At 35.6% G+C, this 22,027-nt stretch overlaps 2 protein-coding genes across 2 annotated transcripts; one reads left to right on the top strand and one right to left on the bottom strand.

Moving 5' to 3' along the window:
• The first annotated feature begins 1,116 nt into the window (after nucleotides 1–1,116).
• eva1bb (eva-1 homolog Bb (C. elegans)) lies at nucleotides 1,117–7,374 on the top strand. Its single transcript, XM_059555190.1, has 3 exons — nucleotides 1,117–1,365; nucleotides 5,850–5,985; nucleotides 6,620–7,374. Exons 2-3 carry the CDS (start codon nucleotides 5,919–5,921, stop codon nucleotides 7,045–7,047), a joined length of 495 nt encoding a protein of 164 aa, XP_059411173.1. The 5' UTR covers nucleotides 1,117–1,365; nucleotides 5,850–5,918; the 3' UTR covers nucleotides 7,048–7,374.
• A 1,403-nt stretch (nucleotides 7,375–8,777) lies between these two features.
• On the bottom strand, nucleotides 8,778–21,837 carry LOC132145092 (thyroid hormone receptor-associated protein 3-like). Its single transcript, XM_059555819.1, has 11 exons — nucleotides 21,561–21,837; nucleotides 19,063–19,201; nucleotides 17,483–18,256; nucleotides 16,468–17,028; nucleotides 16,189–16,364; nucleotides 15,873–15,984; nucleotides 15,679–15,754; nucleotides 14,500–14,651; nucleotides 11,974–12,268; nucleotides 10,209–10,352; nucleotides 8,778–10,016 (listed from the first exon to the last, which is right to left on the bottom strand). The coding sequence occupies exons 2-11, from the start codon at nucleotides 19,182–19,184 to the stop codon at nucleotides 9,789–9,791; spliced, it is 2,640 nt and encodes an 879-aa protein (XP_059411802.1). The 5' UTR covers nucleotides 19,185–19,201; nucleotides 21,561–21,837; the 3' UTR covers nucleotides 8,778–9,788.
• Nucleotides 21,838–22,027: the final 190 nt, after the last annotated feature.

Genomic DNA, 22,027 nt, shown 5'->3' with positions numbered 1-22,027 from the left:
TTTCATTTGAACTGTCTTTGACGAATAGAAAGTTCAAAAGAACAGCATTTATTTGAAACAGAATGATACGCATTTACTTCTGATCAATTTAATGCATCCATGTGTTAAAAATATTAGTGTAATTTATTTTATTTAAACTTTTATTTAACATTAGTGTGTATGAGGAAATTTTGTTAAATGATTTTGTGTTTTCTTTGAAATGACTAATAAGTAAGGTTTAATATTTTGTTTTATAAAGCAAAATACATTAATTTAATAATTTGGTTAATTTTAGAGTGTCTTAGAAAATGAGAGAAAAAAAATGTCAATTAACTTTTGCAGATTTTAGCATTTCATTCTACTTTCTAAAAACTTCTTCATATATATTAATTGTTATTTCATTGAGAGCCTTAGTTTTTATCTATAAAAAAATAAAGACAAATGTTTTTAAAAACACACACATTTTCCATGCAATAAATAGTTTTTTGCTTTTGTATTGGATCTTTCTAGAGTTTTTCCCTACACCATTGTTGCATTTATTTGCTGGTATTCTCTAAAACTGATTTGCACCTATATTTTTGGTGGAAAGCATTATATCTAAATTTGAATTGAGTTCTCTATAGGTTTATACATCTAACAGCGCAGATAAATGTTTAAATAATTTAGTACATCATAAAATAAATTCAAATTCTTTCATGTTTTCTTAATTATCTTTTCTTAAAATATAAATGGGGCTTGAATTGCATAGCCTTCATATATTACAAAGGGTCTTTCGCATAGGGAATATCATATTTTTGGATCCTAGGCATTAAAATGTATAGTGGCCACTGTAAAGTATAAAAACTACAATACTAGACCATACATACAAACTATTTGAGTTGCTACATTTAGCACAGCATCTATAGTCTGTCTAAGCTTAAAGAAAACACGGTGTATGTTTTTCTGTGGTTTACACACCCACACAACACACTCAAATATACATGTGTGGACCTGAAAGAAGAGGTTTACACTGATCTGGTGACCAGCGGGCGTGAAATGTGGCCTGGATCGCACTGCCATCCCGAGGGTGTAAATTCTCGTCTCTTGTCGTTTGCCCCTCCCTGACTCTATTTTCCCACTGACAGGAAACACCTCCCGATGCCCAAACTGCTTTTCTATGGTCTGGTCCCAGTGAAGGAGCCGCTGTGTATGTGTGAGTGCAGACGCCTGCTGCTTCTCCTGATGTCAGGCACAGATAAGTGTGAGTAGAGTGAGAAAGAGTGTGTGTTTGGAGCTAAAGCACCTCTCAGTGTTTTTTTGTGCGTGAGGCTGCTGCGCCTCTGGATACGGGACTCAACTTTCCTCCACCAGGACAATCTGGATAGAAACGATGGTTCATTAGAAAAGGTAGGACATCAAATAGTTCATCTTTGTTAAAGGAATAAAACATCAAAACTATCTTTGACTTCAGAAAATTGTTCAGATATAGGATGTATCAAAAATGTAATATGGGTGTATTAGTTTAGTTTAAAAGAGCTTGCTATTTCTTTTTAAGCAACTGGAGTTTTTTTTCTGCCACAAAATATAACCAGGAGAAAAATCCAAAAGATTTACACTTAAGGAGTGACTCTAATCTTATCAACCAGAAAACCAGAATATCACCATACAAACCATTTAAAAAACAGAATATCGCCATATAAACAATTTGAAAACCAGAATATCACCATATAAACCATTAAAAACCTGAATATCACCATACAAACCATTTAAAAACCAGAATATCACCATATAAACAATTTGAAAACCAGAATATCACCATATAAACCATTAAAAACCTGAATATCACCATACAAACCATTTAAAAACCAGAATATCACCATATAAACAATTTGAAAACCAGAATATCACCATATAAACCATTAAAAACCTGAATATCACCATACAAACCATTTAAAAAACAGAATATCACCATATAAACAATTTGAAAACCAGAATATCACCATATAAACCATTAAAAACCTGAATATCACCATATAAACCATTAAAAACCAGAATATTACCATACAAACCATTTAAAAACCAGAATATCACCATATAAACAATTTGAAAACCAGAATATCACCATATAAACCATTAAAAAACAGAATATCACCATATAAACCATTAAAAACCAGAATATCACCATACAAACCATTTAAAAACCAGAATATCACCATATAAACAATTTGAAAACCAGAATATCACCATATAAACCATTAAAAAACAGAATATCACCATACAAACCATTTAAAAAACAGAATATCACCATATAAACAATTTGAAAACCAGAATATCACCATATAAACAATTTGAAAACCAGAATATCACCATATAAACCATTAAAAACCAGAATATCACCATACAAACCATTTAAAAAACAGAATATCACCATATAAACAATTTGAAAACCAGAATATCACCATATAAACCATTAAAAACCAGAATATCACCATATAAACCATTAAAAACCAGAATATCACCATATAAACCATTAAAAACCAGAATATTACCATACAAACCATTTAAAAACCAGAATATCACCATATAAACAATTTGAAAACCAGAATATCAGCATATAAACCATTAAAAACCAGAATATCACCATATAAACCATTAAAAACCAGAATATCACCATATAAACCATTAAAAACCAGAATATCACCATATAAACCATTAAAAACCAGAATATCACCATACAAACCATTTAAAAACCAGAATATCACCATATAAACAATTTGAAAACCAGAATATCACCATATAAACCATTAAAAAACAGAATATCACCATATATCACCATATAAACCATTAAAAACCAGAATATCACCATATAAACCATTAAAAACCAGAATATCACCATATAAACCATTAAAAACCAGAATATCACCATATAAACCATTTGAAAACCAGAATATCACCATATAAACCATTTTAAAAACCAGAATATCACCATATAAACCGTTTAAAAAGCAGAATATCACCATATAAACCATTTTAAAACCAGAATATCACCACATTCTGTAAATCATTTAAAAATCTGAATATCACAGAGAGTTATAAGGCCGGACTCCGTGACCCTAGCAACTGCATTAAAAATGCCCTAGCAACCACCCATAACATCCTAGCAACTCATTTGCAACTGCATAGAAGAAACACATTAGTAACCATCTATAACAGCCTAGAAACTGCATAGCAGTGTCCTAGCAACCACCCACAACACCATATCAAGAAAATACTATACATAAAAAAGGCAGTGACTCTTTGCAAACCAAATGTCTTACAATCTATAAAAGGCAGAATACTTAAACCTCATGGAACAGACTATAAACAAAATCACTTAAAACATGCATTAAAAACCCTTTTTGTGGTCTGAAAGCTAATGTTGTTAATAATGAAGTTATGTGATACCTCTTGAAAGAAATATGCTTTTAAAGATTGCTGATGGGAGAATATGCAAAAAAGCATGAGTTCAGCAGGTTCTGCTGCTAAATGCCCTTCTGCAGGTTCGCTCTTCTGGGAAAGACGCTGACAGGTGTCTGATGGTATGTTTGAGAGATGTTTTGTCCTGTGTCGAACAGTCGTTGACTCACAGCTGTGGGGCAGAACGCAGGTCATTTAGCCACTGTCTGGTATGCTGTGTCACTAACAGGAATATTTTTGGAACTTGTGGCATACGTCCCACGCTAATTGGTACTTGGAGCAGGACTTGACAATGTTTACAAGCTTCTAGTGTAATCTCATATTCCCGGTATCCTAGTTCCTGTTTGTCTTTTGTTTATGTGAGGGAATGTAGATTGTGTTTGCTAAACCACACTGAGGGGCTTTACAGGACTGCAGAGAATACCAAATCTAAGACGGCACAGGAAAAGCATTTTTATTTTGCATTTAAACATTTAATTACTTCAAGTATCATGAACATTTTATTGTTTAAAATACACTCTTTGTTTAGACTGATTATATAAAGCATAATTACTATTATTACTAATTTGTTCAATAATATTTATGATCATTTTTATATTTTATATATTTTTAAAATTAAGTATTATTATTGTTACCGTTATTATAACATCAAAGTTTTAACAATTATTATAATACATAATAATAATACTAACAATATTCATTATTAGCATTATTAGTGCTGTCAAAAGATTAATTGCATCCAAAATAAGTTTTTGTTTACATAATATATGCATGTGTATTGTGTATACAGTATATATTTTTTAAATATTTTAATGTATATACATTTATATATTTATATTCCTATATTTTATATTATATATATAACTATATTTAATATATATAAAATATTATTTTATTATATTCTTATATAAATGCATTGTGTTTGTATTTATCTAAACATCATAAATATACACAGTACACACACACACACACACACACACACATATATATATATATATATATATATATATATATATATATATATATATATATATATATATATATATTATTTAAACAAAAACGTTTATTTCGGATGTGATTAATTGTGATTTTTTAAAATAATATTAATAAACAATTTTATTATTATATAATTGTAATATAATTATCATCATCTTCACAACCTCCACTATTATTATTATTATTAAATAATACTGTATATTACATTTAATAATAATAATCAGTAGAAGTAGTATATTCAATAACACTTATATAATAATTAAAAATATAATTGAAAAATATGATGATAATTCGATAACGACTAATTTGGTTTTGTATAAATAATTGAGAAAATGTTATTACATGTGATCATAATTTTCTGATTTCTAAAGCAAAAAACAAACAAAAAAACAACAACAACATAATGTGCTTCACTCTAGTGTACTTGAATGTGTGCCCTTGTCCTGCCAAGAGTGTGGCAGATAGGGATCGGGGCGGCTGAGACTTTGAGCCTTGATGTCGTTGCTGTAATTACAGGCCCCAAGAGGAAACAAACAGGAAGACAATAACATGGCACCTCTTCCGTGGTCCCGGCATGGTCTCAGCGTCTGCTGCTTTTATGGTGTGGACGCACACAGGAAGTCACCACATTTATAGCCTGATGCTTTTATTGTTTCCTCACTTGGGCCGGAGGAGATTGTGGCTCCGGCTTGGGAAATCCAGATGTTCAGCTTTAATTCTCTCCCTCCTCTTTTCCATCTCGGAGAGAGTGACACAAGCTGGATCCTTCCCAGTTTCCCAGGGAAGAGTCCCACGCAGACCCCGAGAAGCATGTGAACGTCCTCACAGAATCTCAGTTCCTGTGGGAAAAATGGGAAAGCCTGTCTGGGAGCAAAGAGTGAGACCTGGGTCAATGCAATAACAACTGCGTTTATAAATGGCCCGTGTGGAAAGAGACTGATATAATGCTGCTTAATGGCACAATTAGTGCAATTTCAGCCTCAGGATCCCAAATAAATAAGTTAGAGCCTATTTGTCTAATTATGAATAGCAGGGCATGTTGTTTTAGCTGTCCTTGCAATGCTGAAGCAACCATCACTGTTGTTTTTTCAAAACCCCTAACAAATATGAAAGGTATTATAATGTTATACTAAAATTATAACAATGGAAAACCCTTAAGATAACACGTAGAAAGAAAAAAAAAAATCATATCTTAAACATGCAGAATAACATAAGTGGACTTATAAAGATTAATTGCCACTTTGAGTGAATATGTTGTTGTGGCATCCATAATTGTAATCGCGATTAGAAATTCGATTAATTGTGCAGCCCTAATAACACCCTAGCAACTGAAGAGCGACAGGAAGGTTCCCAACCACATCACCCAGAAGCTTGTTTTGGGGTTTTTCTTAACCGTATGTCTGCTGTTTCTGAACTATATGTATTTTGTTCTACCACAGGGGTCAAGGTGAAATACAGTAGACAAGAAAGCAAGAGAAAGGAAAATCAGTCTGCCAGATAAAGCCAATATGAACCCCATACGGAAAGACATGGAGCTGCTGAGTAACAGCATGGCTACTTATGCCCATATAACAGGTAAGAGCTTTCAAAACTCACCACTCATTACTGTGCAGCGTAAGATATCAAACGGTGAAAGGCAGCTGGCTAAACACTTCTATAGATTTGGGCCCCGTCACACTCCTGACCCTAAGAAGAAAATAACAACCCATTCCATGGACTTAAGTGTTCTGTTTGATTTGGCTTCACACATCTGACTTCATGAGAAATGGCTTAAATGTTCCTAAAGATGTTCCACTTTTAAAAATGTTGCTTTAGTGTCAGGTCAGTCTAGGAAAGAAATATCAAAATTGACTAAAGCATAAATAATAGAATGATGTGTGAAGGATCGTTAACAGATATTTTAAATTAAATATTAATACACAATATTGGATCAAGAGGTTTTCAAGATGATGAGAAACATAAATTAATATGCATCCAAACTTTTGATTTGTACACGATGCAAGTTTTGAATACTGTATGCATGGAATTCCTGGATTTTGCAAAAAGTGCAGCATGCAACACAACACACAAGTGCATTGCATATCAAGTATCCCAATTCAAATAGACTTTAAAATTTCAATTGATTTATCATTTAGAATCCAATTTTTGATTCCAGGATGGAATGTGACTTTGATATGTTCTTGACAATTTTCCATTTCTTTGACCACAGAGAACTTGGAGAGCTTTGCGCTGTACTTCATGTTGGGTGTGTGTTCAGGTCTTCTGCTGGCCCTTGTCCTCCTCATACTGGGCATCACCTGCCGACCTCGTTCAAAAATAAAAACACCAGCCTCACCAGACAAGAGACGACTGAAAGAGTCCAGTGAGGAGGACGAGGAAGACAAGGAAGAGGACCAAAGTGAGGAAGGAGATGACGAGGACCTAGAATTCCCAGTGGTTACTGGGAGTCCATTGAGTGATCAGGCCCAGATGAATGGAACCATTAAGAGTGTGAACGTGTTTGCTTCAGCGGAGGAGCTGGAGAGAGCCAGGAGACTGGAGGAGAGAGAACGGATCGTCAGGGAGATCTGGAGGAACGGACAGCCAGATATACTCGTCAGCGGCACAGGAACACTCGGACGAGTTCACTATCTCTAGTAGTGTTTAGTGGATGCAGTTGTTTCATGCAAATATTGAATGCCACAGGATTTGGGTGTAAAGTACCTTTAAAATGGGATGGATTGAGTACACTCTTAAAAATACGGCTTCCAAAGGGAGGTTTTGTATTTCCAAAAGAACCTTTTTAAGAGTAGGTCTGCATTTAATCCCCATAATTCTGTTTTGAAGCCATTGCTTGTTTTCTAAATGAAATTCAATTTTTTTCATTTGCATTTTGTATATATAAATACATTTTAGCACTTAATGTTTGTGTATATATACTGTATGTATTTTTAAATAAAAATAAAACCAAAGATTTTTACCTAATTCTCACACACATGCTTTATAAATGAAAAAAAGTAGCATTCATGTCATAAGGACACCCCAAAGGCCCATTCACACTTAACAATAACTAAAGTATATTTGAAGCCAAACCGAATGTATGGTAATGTTGTGGGTTTTTTCCCCAATATGCGCATGGTGGAGTTATGTTGCTTGCAGTTTAAAACACATGTTTAGGTTTGTGTATTTTTTACGAAATCGGAGTCCCCTATACTATACACTTCAGTGGAATTCACTGTTGTAATTACAGCGGAGCGGTGCATGCATTTGTTCCTTCTGTAAAGCTGTCCGCCCTATCGCGTAATTTTGTACCCAATCACCAAATATAGCTAGTCACAGAATATACGTTTTGTAGGAGCATGAGAAAGAAAAAGAAGCCTTTTATTGGAAGTCATTGTTAATAATTTGTGTGGATTCTGATCTGATTGGCTATCCATGTTTGTATTGTTTATCAGCAGGGAACTACATAAATATTTCTGTGACTCTGAAGTATTGCCCTTTTGACATTGTTACAGTTCTTTTGTAAACTTCCATATAATCAGTGTTTTTTTTTTATAACTTTTATCGTTATCAAATTAATCATTCTAGAACAGTAAGCGTCCCAAAAAATAATTTAGTCTTTTTTTACAGCTCTAATACACAGTCAATCCCATAGACTCCCAATGTTAAAATGGCCAGCTTTACATCACAAAAAAACGTTTAGAGCCTGGTACAAAAAAAGATTTTGGTCTATATAGCTCATTTTGCCCTTCATGGCAACTATGAGGGGGATTAATTTTAAATCATCCTTTTGAATTAAATTAAAGCCTTTATAAATTAAATTAAAGTTCTGTATAATTAAAGGCGTGGCCACTTGAGTGACAGGTGGATGGCCACTGCAGTCACGCTAGGTGGGTGTGGCTTCAGCAACCAGCTCCCGCCTCTTTGCCCATTTTTGCGATTATCTGGGAGTGACATACTGCCAAGATAGCAAAGGCCGGCTCACCCACTTTGAGCTTCAAAAACGCTCTTCAGAAACCTACGCCACAGACACTACATCCATGGGTTTTTTTTTTTATGGCTTTAACCCTTTACTATTAAAAATGACCATTTACTTGAAGTACTACTTACAGGTTTCAGCAGGTTGGAGCTGTTTGTTCACATTGAAACTTAAAATGTGTAAAACACAAAACAGTCCTGCAGTAGAGTCCGACAAATATATTATATATATATATATATATATATATATATATACTGTGAATTTAATCATGAAACAGCTCATATCACATTGCGTAACTAGTACTACCTCTTCATAAAATCTCTAAAAGGCTCCAGCTGTTGAGAGCAGCTGTTCCCACGGATGTGTCTTGCAAGGCCAATGCAACTCAAAACAAAAACAAAATGACATGTACCAAACAGAGGACGGGTTTTATTTCAAATTTATCATGGAGACTGAAAGCACAGTTAACAGATTGTAAATGTTAAAAGAATGTTGAGTTACAGCATTACAGTACTGTCTGTCATCACAAAGCAGGAATTTCTACGCTGAAAAGAAAGCAGCCGAGTCTCCCAGTTATATCCTTATAGCACAAGTGAACAGAACCACATGATCTAAACATGCAGCATGAACTATTTTACAATTTGTTTGATAGTTTAACACAATAATGCAATAAATGCATCATAAGCTTCCTCTTGCATGTTCTATTAATATCTACACTTTAAAATCTGATGAATGACTATCTAAAACTTGACAATTTTTTTGTTGTTCAAAACAGAAAAAAAACTTTTTAAATTACATTTCACAAAGTGGCAATTTAAGTCATTAGTGGCATAATTTAAGGGAAGAAAAATTGACTAAATTGGATGTTAAATATAGCCAAGAACAAATTGGTTAGGAAGATTGAATCCGGACATTTTAAACAGATTATTTTCTGGAGAAAATCGGCCCAGTACACAGTGTATTGGTCCACAAAGGATATGTGCCAATGAGACTGAACCGTGCACCAAAAAAAAAAGAAATATAAAAGATTGCAGCATGTAGGAAATAATTTACATGCAATTTAAACAAAAAGGGGAAATCTACTTGGGGAATTTTTTTTTTTTTTAAAGAATCATAAAACTAGTTAAATCTAAGGCACTAGTGCACAGATGTATTGCACTTTTTTTTTAATGGAAATCAATTAATTTTAGCCACCAAATGGTTGAATTTGTTTTTAATCACCCCACACAACCCCAAAAACAAATGAGAGAAAAAAAAAATAAAAAATAATAGTAGATAGTTTGTTGCTATAAATGATATGGCTCTACTAATTGGGGTTCTGCAGTCCACCATCTGAACACACAAAGTTGCATTTCTCATGAGGGCTCTCACAGAGTAAGAGACCGTAGAGAAGAACAGACACAAATGGATATGAATCAGTCTATGGCTTGGAAGCAGTGTTTTCCTCAGACTTGTCGTCATCTTTTTGCTCTGTGCCTCCCTCTCTAATTTCTCCCTCTTCAGCGCCCTGGAACATGTCGTGGGTCCACTTGGGGCTGCCGTTGCTCTTGCGAACCAGGAAGGTGCCCCTGCCACGTGGGTAATTTCCTCTGCCGCGCCCCCGAGTGTCCACCCACTTCATCTCCCCTTCCTTGTCCCGGTCATCGTGCTGCAGTTAGATGAGAGAGATCGTAAATTGAAACTCTCCTACTGGCTACCATTCAGCTTATATTGTCCCAAAATTGCCCACTTATACAGGAAGAGACTGTCTGAGTGACATGCCAAGCAACCCACCACCAGTTTTTGTTTTTAATGTGATGTTTACGGGGGGCGCGTGTATATGAGATCAATGTAAGCACACCTGGAAGTATTTCCGACTCTTGGGGGTGTATTCAGGGTCCTCATCTGGGGGTCGTGAAGGGCCACCCATATTGGGAGGGTTGTTGTTGTTGTTGTTGTTGCCTGGGTAGTTTCCCCGGTTCCATCCTCTTCCTCTCATTCTCAGCTGCAAATAACAAATACAAGAGAAGAGCAGATAAAGTGAGAATTGAGCAGATACAGAGACACATAGAGGAACAAATTCAGGATCATTGGAACACATTGAGACACAAATATAAATGCTCTAACGTAGACGGAATTGTGGAAACCAGTTATAAAAATAGAATTTACTGTATAATTTGGAATATCACGGAATTTAGGAAATTTTACTAATAACCCATCCCCCCCAATGAAAACATGAACTTCAACGTCAGAACTGCTCTGATGGTTCATTTTAACAGCATTTCACCATTTAAGTAAAAAATAAATAAATCAATAAATAAATTATAATTCAGATATCCACAGAAACTCAAGTCAAATCCCAAAACTAAAAAAAAAAAAATTACTATTGAACAGTAGAACACACTTCTCCAAGTAAATAACACAGCTGTTGTCATTTACACAGTACACCTGAAGAGTAAACCAAATTTTCAATTGATTACATTTAAAAAAAAATTTTTTTTAAGTTGTTTGCATTTAATTTCCACCATTTTGATAAATCTGTATTAAATCATGAATCAAATCCAGAAGAATTAAAAAATTCTGAAAAAAATATATTATTGCTAGAATTATTATTATTTTTTAAAATAATTTAAATAAATCAAATGTTTTATGAATTATATTGGTAAAAAAATGCTTTTTGATTAAAACTTAAGCCATTAAAACAGAATTTGTGGGAAAAGAAATGGATTTCATAGGGCCCTAAACCCCGATGATCTGCATAGCTAGATTTTTTTCTATGTTTATCAATTTTAGCTTAGCATTTAGCAGAGTATGTGAGCGGAACAGAGTGGAAGCGGAGCGAGGAGTGGAGCAGTGTGATTCTGCCTGGAGCTAGGTTTTCACTCGCTCCAAGAACGCTCCACTAACGCTCAATCACAAGCACAAATTATGCCAGCTCGCACATTAAACCTAATTAGTTAGCTTGACAGATATGTGGCTTATATACAAAGGTTAAAATGGCGATGGACGAGTGCTCAAACTAATGTGCTGCACACGGACAGAGCACACAAGCTCACACATAACGTATAAATCGTGCGCATACATTCAGGAATTAAGAAAAATATATAAGTTACAGCATATCTTTGTTTCTGAAGTAACTACCCTAAGCTCCGCCATATTAGAGAGAGAAGTTTCGCAGACAAGTAAGCTAAGCAAGTTAAGCAGTCATTTAATATAGACTTGGGCTTATTGTAGTGTTCCATTAAACCATGTTAAAACTGTTCTTCTAGCAACATGCATTAATTTTTTGTTTAATATTATTTCTGAACAGGACTTTGATTTTTCAAGCATGGTAAAATAATTTAGCCGTGGAGCAGGTTTCTATAAAGTGGAGCGAGAAATGGTGAACCCGGAGCAGAGTGATTATTGAATGCTTGGAGCATGGAGGGGAAACTGTTGCCGCTCCATTTTGCTAACATACTCTGACATTTAGTACATTACTAAGCTAAAATAAATGAGCCTACACTGAAAAGTTGTCTAGGCAGCTTCAGAATCAACTGAGGTCTCTCAAAGAAACAAATTCCATCTGTAACTTATCAATGATCAACAAGTTCAATCAATATCATAGAGAACTGCAAGATACTTACAAATCCCCGTTCGTAACCCCCATGACCTCTGTCATATCCTCCTCGGTCGTATCCTCCTCGGTCATATCCTCCCCTGCCCCTCTCATAACCCCTGTCCATGTGGCCCTCATAGTCCCGAGGGCCGCGATCCATGGGTCCCGGATACTCCCTTGACCCCAGTCGGGCCTTGTTAAAACCCCCTCCTCCCTCCATGTGCTCCTCCGGAGGGTACTCTCTCATTCTGTACTGACGAGGGGAGGGAGAGGAGGAGGAGGAAGAGGAGGAGGGAGAGCGTTCGCGCTTCTTTTTGCTTTTCCTTTAGAATAAATGAGAAAGTTAAAAGTCCTCTGATCGGTGACTGGAAAATAATGAGTCTGCAGTTAATGCCTGTTTTGAGATTAATATCTTCTGGCTATTTGTCATTACAAGAATTGTGATAATACCCCATCTTAAATATGAGGATAAATAACTAGATTTGCTGGGATTTTGTGTGAATTAAATTCTCCATCAGAGCCACTTTTCCATCTGTGGGAACTGTATGAGAATAACCATATTTACAAAAAATAAAAATAAAAAAAGAGACCAAACTGCAATTTAAACCATATGCAAATAAATGTGATAAAGCTACAAATAATTCAGTATGCCAAAATAGCAACATGGAAATGTAATAATAAGCTTCAAATTAAGCGACCTGCATTTGTACAAAAAGTTTAAATAAATGAATTTGCACACATAACACCGAAATTAGGGATGTTCTTTTTAACTGTAAGCTGACCGTTAAGAATTTTGACTGATTAATACAATCAGTTAAACGAGTTAAAAAGGTAATTTATTTATTTTCAGTAATTTATCGAAATATTTAAAAAGGTTTGCTGCAAGGTTAAAATATGCTACGCGTATAAAAAACATAAGTCACGTAGGATAAGCAATCATTTAATTATTTCATTCAATAATCACATTTTATTATTTCATTCAGAAATAGGTCTAATGCCAACGCAAAATGTTAAACATTCTAATAAACTGTAAACACAGCTAGGCTATTTTAGTTCCCCTCACTCCACAACAAATCATTTCAATTAACAGTATTTAGAAAAGAACAAGAATTAAAAATAGGCCTTTCAGAAGTTATAGCAATAGAAACTACAAGCCAAAACGAATTAATTTAGGCTAAAACGAAACTGAAACCAGCATTAGCTCTCTCATTCAACACAAATTAAAATGTTTCCGTATTCACAATGTATTTGAATGCCAAATTATTATTTATACTTGTACTTCACTCGTTCCAATGTTTTGCATAACATAACAGCGGTAACACTCAACGGCAATGATTTTACCACATATTTAAACTGAGCAGTTTATTTTTTCCCCCATATGTTTGAGTGACTGAATTTTATTATGATAATGAACAGACTACATTGTCAAGGTAGCAAAGCTTAACTGTGTGCACGCATGCAGCGCCATCACTTTTTCTTCTAACAGTGAAAGCAACTACTCCTTTTAGTCATAAAAATAATCAGAATTATAAAGTTTGCCTGTATTTGTGAACATTCACAATAAAAACAAATCTTTGTGTGTAAAATAATCCAAAAGAAAAATAGGATGCCGCTTTCTGCCATCGGTTTCCTTTCGTGCAGCACAAAAATGAACCGAAACAGTTTTTTTCGTTCATTTTCTTAATTTATTAAGCAGAAATATATTTCTTGTATAGGCCTATTTATTTGTTTTATATATATATATATATATATATATATATATATATATATATATATATATATATATATATATATATATATATATATATATTATATATATATATATATATATATATGTATATAACACCTAGACTCTGATCCTTTCTAATTTAATTTGATTCTATTTAAAATAATCTTGTTGGTTAACGGTTCATAATCGTTTAACGAGCGTTGGTTGACGGTTAGGAAAAATAACCGAAATTGTCTACAAAATTTCAATAGAGTCTGTATATTCGGCTAAATTAGAATTAGAACAATAGAATCATAAAATTACAGGAATTTACATTATACGACATTTAAAATATAAAGTAAATAAATAAATAGTGCTTCCTCCCAAACACCAACTAAAAAGAGTGTTTTATGAATAAAGTGTTTCACTTTAAATTAAAATTGTTACCGTATTTTCCGAACTATAAGGCACACTTACAAGCCATTAATAATCCAGAGCGCCTTATATATGGTTCACGGCGCTCTGTCAAAATGTTGACATTCCCTTCAGCACAGCTCCATCTAGTGGATGCATAACGCAAATCCAGTCAAACATTTGACTGTAGTGTCTTCTATTCTATGTGCCTTATAATCCGGTGCACCCTATATATGAAAACAGTTCTAAAATAGGTCATTCATTGTAGGTGCGCTTTATAATCCGGTGCGCCTTATAGTGCGAAAAATCAACAAAATCAAGTTAAATCAACATTCAATCATCAAATCATTACAGTCTAGAAAATGAGCACAAGACCCAGGCTCAAAAAGAATTACTATTCAAACATTGTAAGAATCAAAGAGTCGAACATACTTGGATTTCTTGTGTTTGGAGGATCTGTCAGGGGAGAGGTCATGGCTGGGTGTGCGTGAGCCAGCTGAACTCTTTCCCCCCTCTCGCTTTTTACGGCGCTCAATTGCCAAGCGAAGGTCCAATGAATCACCCTCATGCCTTTTACCATGATCCTGTAAAGACACAATAATATCCAAAATAATGAACATATTTTCTTGAATCATTAGTGTAAACAACTAAAGGTAAGAATTCCATCTTGAACTAGGATGTGATTTCAAATAAACAAAGCTTGAAAGGACAGTTCATCCAAAAATGAAATTTAACTCATTTACTCTCCATGCGGTTGTTACAAACCCAAATAACTCACTATTTTATTTTTTTTTTTAAGTTGATGTTTAGCAGAAACTCTTTGTAGGAATGTTTTCCGAACAATGAAGATGAAAAAAAGGACAGATTTCATTTTTGTGTGAACTAACCCTTTAAACATTAATTTTGTATGAATTTGATAAATTAAGGGTTAACCTAGGCATAAGAAGAAGAGGCTGAGAATATCTATCACAGATACAATACTTAGGGCAATGAAAGTCAAACTCCAGCTGAAAAACTATTTATTGGCCATTTTTAGGTATAACCCAAATTCAATCCTCATTTTATTTAGTCACCCTCTATGACTGCACAATCTTGGCTGATGTTGTCCAAGTTTCAATGAAACCAATGAAATGTGTGTGCAAATTTAGAAAATAATGTGATGGAACATGATACATTGGACACCCACTGAAAACGTGACAGACGTCTATAAACAAGTAAAATTTCAGGACAAAAAAATAAAGCACAGATCTCATGGGAAAGCAGCATGCTCCATGCTTTCCCCAATGCTGATTAGTACTGAGCCTCACTTTTTTGTTTTATAGACACATTTTTGAGGAGATATACTTACTATTGCATTGGTTAGCGGTCCAGTGAAAGGCTTGGACACAGGATCAATTGTCACTTCCTTTTCATTAGCCATTTTGTTTGGGTAAGTATGTACCCACGATTAATCATACGACAAATGCTGGAGGGTGAGAGCGTAACGCTCAGTAATACAAGACTGAGATTGGGGTTCTTGTGCATTAGCATTATACACATCATAGCACATTTCTGCTGTTTCAGATGGTACACATTTGGGCAGGAATTTCAGATTTGAAAACGCTCTGTCACCTTGTAGCCGCTCTCTTCGAAATCCTCAAACAGGTGAGAGTGCTTCTTAAAAGCACTGGGAGACACATCGATTCGCCTGTGGAAAAACATGCAAAAAAAATATTTTAAGAGAGGAACAAGACATCTAAATCATAATCCACACAGCGTTCAGTGATACATGAGTAGAATGCGGACCAGAATACAAATACACCTACCTGTGGATCTCAGGACTCTTCTTTGGCTTCATCATTTCCATCTCTGCAGCTTTTCTTTGGTATATTCCAAATCGCTCACTCAGACTCAACCCAGATGATTGGAAATGTTGAGCTACATTCATAAGGTAGGGATAAAAGTTATTAAATGCATGCCACCATTTTAAAATGTTCACACATATGAAGCCAATTTTTTTGAATTTGACAAAAAAAACAACAACAGAAAGGTCCTAGGTTTGAACCCTGAGGCCCCTCAAAGTATAAAGTGCAAAATTAAAATGAAAGATTACACATAACCACCAGCTTAGTCTGGAATTACCTTTAATATGATGTACTATGGTGACTATATGCTGCGCAAATAGCTCTGATGGGCTTCTGCGAAGCTGAGCAGACTGAATATGCTGGAAGATCGAGTGAAACTCATCATGATCTTTTTTACCAGGGTGCACAAGATCCCGCGACAAACGTCTTTCTTTAGCTAATGCACCTGATGAGCTGAGGAAAAGCAGTGAGAGTCATAAACGCATACCCAAATGTCATACATACATTAAAAAAAAAAAAACATAAAAAAACAGTAAACATGACTTCACATTCATACCTTTCTCCATCATCAGTGAATGCCTTTATACTGAAATTAAACTTTGGGTCTTTCTTCGCTGAGGATTTAGCTGGGGGTGAGGCCTCTCTTCCAGCTGGAAACAGTGCCCTGCCTCTATTCTCTGATACTCTGGATGGTGATGGTGAGGATGGACTGATCCTGCTCTTTTTCTTTTCTTTCTTCTTGGAGGCCTTCTCTTCTTTTCTAGACAAATGCTTCCGACTGCGATAAAGTTCCTCGTCCAGTTCCTCCTCAACATCTTCATCCCATTTCCCAAAACGCTCTTCGGTTAAGTCCCGCATTGTGACAAGAGGTTTGTCTTTATACTTGGATTCTTCCTCAGTCTTCCTGTCTTTCATTTCCTGGCGATACTCCTCTTCTTCTGCATCCAGAAATGGAAGTCCTTTGTCAGTCTTTGAACCATCAAAACCAGATTCAGACGCGTCGAAAACCGCTCTCATCTTGCTGCCGCTCTTCTCACTGTCCGCGTCACCCAAGCTTAAAGTCTCACCCCTGCCATTATCCCTGTCTGATAAGGGCTTTTTCTTTTCTGCCAAAAACCTGAAGTGAATGATCACAAATTAATCAGGTTTTTTGCATCAAAAATCTAATTGTTTTAGAAAAATGTTTACATTTTCAAACCAGCATAACCTTTAACATCAAGATAAGAAAGGATACTTACAACAAAAAAACAGTTAATAAATACGCAAACTTATGGCTCAACTTTTCACCAATGTAGACACGACTAGCCAGGATGGGGTTTCTTCTCCATACTTACATCATTAAAACTTTATCTCCTAAATTATGGGATTGCAAACAACCTCATAGCACAGGTAAATGCCCATTTGTGACATTTGAGTTTGAAATTGGTTTCCATTATAAGCTCTATTCTTCCAAGGATCTTTGTTGCTGTACAAGGACTAAACACATTTGAGAGAATGATGATTGATTAAAAACTGCCTGGAGGACAAAAGAAAGAGGGAAAACATCCAAAACCAAAAAAGCAAAAACATACTTTTTGAAAGCAGTTGAAATGGAGGCTGATTTGTCTTCAGTCTTCAAGTCTTCCTTTGAGAAGGCCCCGAAGCCAGTTGAGCTTGACGTCTTTGCCGGTGGACTTTTACCGGCAGAGCCGATGCTTCGCCACAGAGGACCACCATTGCCAGCACCTCCGGAGATAGACACTGTGATCTCCGACAGACCACCAGAAGATGCAGCCTTGCGTTTGGGGCTGGCATCGTAGTTAGTTAAGCCTTCCCACTTGCTACTGGGTTCCTCTGGGGTGCTTCCTGTAGGCTTGGATGATTCCTTGCTGGTTCCCTTGCTTCCACTTGGTGAAACCCTTTCTTTGCGATCTTTAGAATGGAGTCGTCCAATGGTAGAGTTGCGTCGATGTGGGGATGAGGAACGGGAGGAAGAGCTGGAATGTCTGGAACGCACAGAGGATGATCTATCGGAATGGCGTGAGTGGCTTCGGCTTGCTGATCTTTTCCGTGGCGTGTGGGAACGCGAGCGCCCCCTCCTAGGGCTGTATGAGTGGTCGTACTGCTGCTGCTGCTGCTGCTGGTGGTGGTGGTGGTCTCTATGGCCGTGCCAGTTGTTGGAACGGTAACCATAGTTGCTTCCACCTCTATGGTAGTTACCTCGTGGGAAGTAGCCACGCCCTCTGCCCCGGTAATGAAAGGGTCTCCGGTAGCCACGAAAACCACGGTTATACCCACGATTGCTCTGGAAATCTCTGGAAGGATAGTTCCTCTCCCTGCTGTGTGAACGGGATCTTGATCTAGAGCTAAAGGACACGAAGGATGGCAAATCAGAGAGAGAAAAAGAGAGAAAGAATGCAGTTATGATTCATGAACACTTGATGGCGCTACAGAATCAATATTCACACAAATGGCATTGTTTTTGTAAACAGCAACTTCTTTCCTCGACAAAGTGTTAAACACTTCCTGTAAAATTTTTTTTGCTTTACCACAGACTAAAAGATTATGCTGCCTAAATGTATGCCTTCATCATGATCTTCCGAAATTACATAAATGAAAATTTTAATCAAAAGTAACTGCAACTTAAATTCATTACCTAAATCTGGCAATGCATAAAGTTAGACGTTTAGAGCTTAACTACAGGTGCCATGGTCCAAATTTACCAGACTAAACCACACATTTGCTAAGAAGAAAATGTCTTACCGTTTGTGCTTTTTCATTGGAAAACAGGTAAAGAATAACGTTTACTGACATGCATATCGACATGCTAAGCCACATGTAGCGGAAAGAGGACAAACAAAAGGAAACCGTTCTTAGCCTAACGCACACAGGACGTAAAAAAAAAAAAAAAAGACAAAAAGGGGTGGGCTGTTAGAAAAAAAAGAGAAAGGCTTAGAGGAGGAGCAACCTTCAGAAAACTATGGTATCTTATTTTAATGCTATCTGAATATTCATTCACTGTGGTTCAAGGGTACGATAAAGCACTCAGAAGCATCTGTTTTTAAACGGACCTGTGATACTATAGCGGTTTAAAATAACCAGATTTCACATTTTAAAATGCAATTATTTTGTTGCAAAGGAATTGGCTGTAATCTGCCGTATGTGTGTTTACCTGTAGCGACGCTTTCTGGACCTTGAGCGGGAGCGACTCCTAGAGTGAGATCGTGTGTAGGACCTCGATCTAGACTTGGATCTGGACCGGGACCGAGAAGCAGAATTCGGGGGCTTAGACATCTTTATATTCACAGTATCTGAAAAGGAAAAATCGTATAAACACAAAAAGCTGTAACACTTATACAGTAGTGTAGAAATGTGGAGAAAAGTCCCCTAAAAATAAAACAATTTAACCTTCATGGCATTAAACCAGACCAAAAAAAAAAAGAAAGAAAAAAAATCAGGCCAGCTAAACAATGTTATTTACCTGTTTGTCATATGCAAAACAGAGATTGACCAATACTTCTTATTTGGAATGGCTGTTTTGTTACTGCTTTTTTTTTTTTTTTACTAAGTGATTAATTCAACAATGAAATAATTGTGTAAATAAAACTGTTTTTATGTATGCCATTATATTTATTAGGGCTGTAATCAATAAAATGTATTAACCCTAATTTTGTGTTTCAGTGATATTGACCAGGAGATGATTTTCTTTTTCCTGTAAATGCTAGTCACGGTTATCACACTGGACTAAAACTTTATATTGCTCACACTGTGTATAACAACCCCCGCCCCCCCCACCACCACCCCAAAAAAAACAATTTCTTCAAAAATAAATACAATAAATTAAAAAAAAAAGAATATTTCATAAAAAAAGGCCATATTTCATTAAATCTATGTTATTATTTATTTTTATGAGAATCTGTCCACTTCTTTTAAAATTTAAGAAAAAGAAAATTGGACAGGAATGACACTATTATTCTATAATCTAAATTATTGATTTTTTTTTGTTTACGTATTTGTTTTGTAGCTTAATTTAAACTTAACTTTTTTAAAAGGTATCTACCATTTATAAGCAAAGCTCACAATGATTGCTGTTATCCCTCCAGTAAGCTTCAGCAGTTTTGATCATGGTCACCTGAACTAATTCCTATTAACGGTAACTGATGCAATTCCAATATATTATTTGTCCTCAAACATACTTGTTTTCCTACCTGATAAAAATTTACGGTAAGGTCTTTTTTTTTTTTAACCTTGACTCACTATGGATGAATTCTGTGGACCGTGTGGACTGGATAAATCAAACATTAACAGAAAACAACTCTAAAAGTATGCAGCAGATCACCACAAAAAACGAGAACCAAACTGACCCGCTGAGCCAGAAAGCAGAGGGTGAAATGGTTTAAAATTCTTAAACATGCAAAACAAACACACTCCCTTACAATATTTTGCAGAAGTCACTTGCAATACAAACATGACACATTTAGCCACTATATTTGAAATATATACAACAGACTCTTGTTTTCATTTCTGATCAAAAGAATATATAGTTCACAATGGCTTACACTTGCTGGTTAATCATAACTTTATGAGAGGTTAAAAATCTCAAAGTGCTGCTTTTCCAGACTGATGCATTTATCTAGTAACATGAGACGCCTAGGTTAATCGATGTGCAGCATTATTCTGGATAGACATCAGGGTGTGTCATGTAGCATGAAAGACTTGTATACATAAAGTATATGGATTTGACAGTCAAATCAGGAACAGGAAACACTGGCAAGCAATTTTCACCAAGTCCTTTGGGTTAAGAGACAGTCCAGTCCAACAAGTGCAGCTAGTTTCTTATCTATTCAAGAAATACTATGGAAAAAACATTTGCATTAATCAAATCATCAGGACAGAGGACACTCACTGGCTGTGTCTTAAAACACTGTAAGTTCTCTACCCAGACAGCAATTTAGACTACAAAGGTACTGGATGGATAGTTCAACAGCCAATTTACTAAATTTAGAGACACTCAGACCCCTAAAAATGATGTCTAGGTAGGCAACAAACCTGCCTACAGGCTCAAACTGCTGACTAGGCATTGTTTTGCTGTCTATATAGGCAGCTCAATAGATTGAGATTATGAAAACAGTACTATTCTTCAATGCAAAAGCCAAGAAACAGCCATTTTATGAGACGCATTTAAAAACACTTTCGTTTTCACTTCTTTCACGTTAAGGGTGGAAATAAAAAACGAGTTTAGCAAAATACAGTCACATTACAATTATAACTTCGATTTAATACGATCATCTACGGTCATAGTCATTCAGGATTGTTTTAAAATGACAATTAAGGATATTTAATGATAACAAATAATATTTATCAACATCAACGTGTTCAGAAAAAAACATACAAAACTAACTGAACAATTATATCGGGATTTACAAGTAAAGCAACCAAATGACACATTAAGTTCTCCTGCTACGCTACCAAAATACAGAATGTTATCAAAAAATACTATTTAATCGCTGCAGTTAGCCATTATGCTAACACTAGCCCCGTTAGCTAATTTCAAACGATTTAAAGCGCACAAAGGCAGAATGATTGGCACCAAAATAACACGAAACAGTATTTTTAGGATAAATATCAACATAAAATAGGGTTATAGTGTTAAAATGTGTAAAAACTCACCTGAGGGGCTAGTCTGATGTGATTAAAAAGCGAGCTCACTGGCCGAAGCGCTGTGCGCACGCGACGGAAGAATAACCTGTATTATACGCCAAATACTGATCAATATACGTCTGATTTTAACTATACTGATCTATTTCGCACATATAACATATATGAGTTCAGTTATATATGGTTTCTAAGTGATGAAACTGAGAAGTGGCCATTTGGTCTCCTCAGGAAACGCAAGACGCTTCGAAGCAGCTCAGAGACCCAGAGCTTCCTGATCAACACACGCGCGCGCGCGCGCAGACGGTTAGACACGCCCCTTTCTGCTAGTCCACATCAGTGTTCTCTTTTTATTTTCTTGAATATAAATAAATAAAAACTTTGAGAGTTGACTTAAAAATTTACATTTGACGGTTTTTATAGGCCTTATACACACACTGTTTGCCCATCCCAGAGTCCCTTTAGAGTTTTTACATTTGCAT

Source organism: Carassius carassius, chromosome 8 (genome assembly GCF_963082965.1).
Source record: "Carassius carassius chromosome 8, fCarCar2.1, whole genome shotgun sequence".
Classification (NCBI taxonomy): Eukaryota; Metazoa; Chordata; class Actinopteri; order Cypriniformes; family Cyprinidae; genus Carassius; species Carassius carassius.
This window is presented reverse-complemented; position numbering and strand designations above follow the sequence as displayed.

Excerpts from the sequence above, each read along its gene's own strand:
- LOC132145092 (XM_059555819.1), bottom strand. The coding sequence starts at position 19,184 with ATGTCTAAGCCCCCGAATTCTGCTTCTCGGTCCCGGTCCAGATCCAAG. Across the intron at positions 12,269-14,499 it reads TCCAAACACAAGAAATCCAA|GAAAAGCAAAAAGAAGCGCG; the intron begins GTATGTTCGACT and ends TTTATTCTAAAG. Across the intron at positions 10,353-11,973 it reads GGGGTTACGAACGGGGATTT|CTGAGAATGAGAGGAAGAGG; the intron begins GTAAGTATCTTG and ends TGTTATTTGCAG.
- eva1bb (XM_059555190.1), top strand. The coding sequence starts at position 5,919 with ATGAACCCCATACGGAAAGACATGGAGCTGCTGAGTAACAGCATGGCT. Across the intron at positions 5,986-6,619 it reads TACTTATGCCCATATAACAG|AGAACTTGGAGAGCTTTGCG; the intron begins GTAAGAGCTTTC and ends CTTTGACCACAG.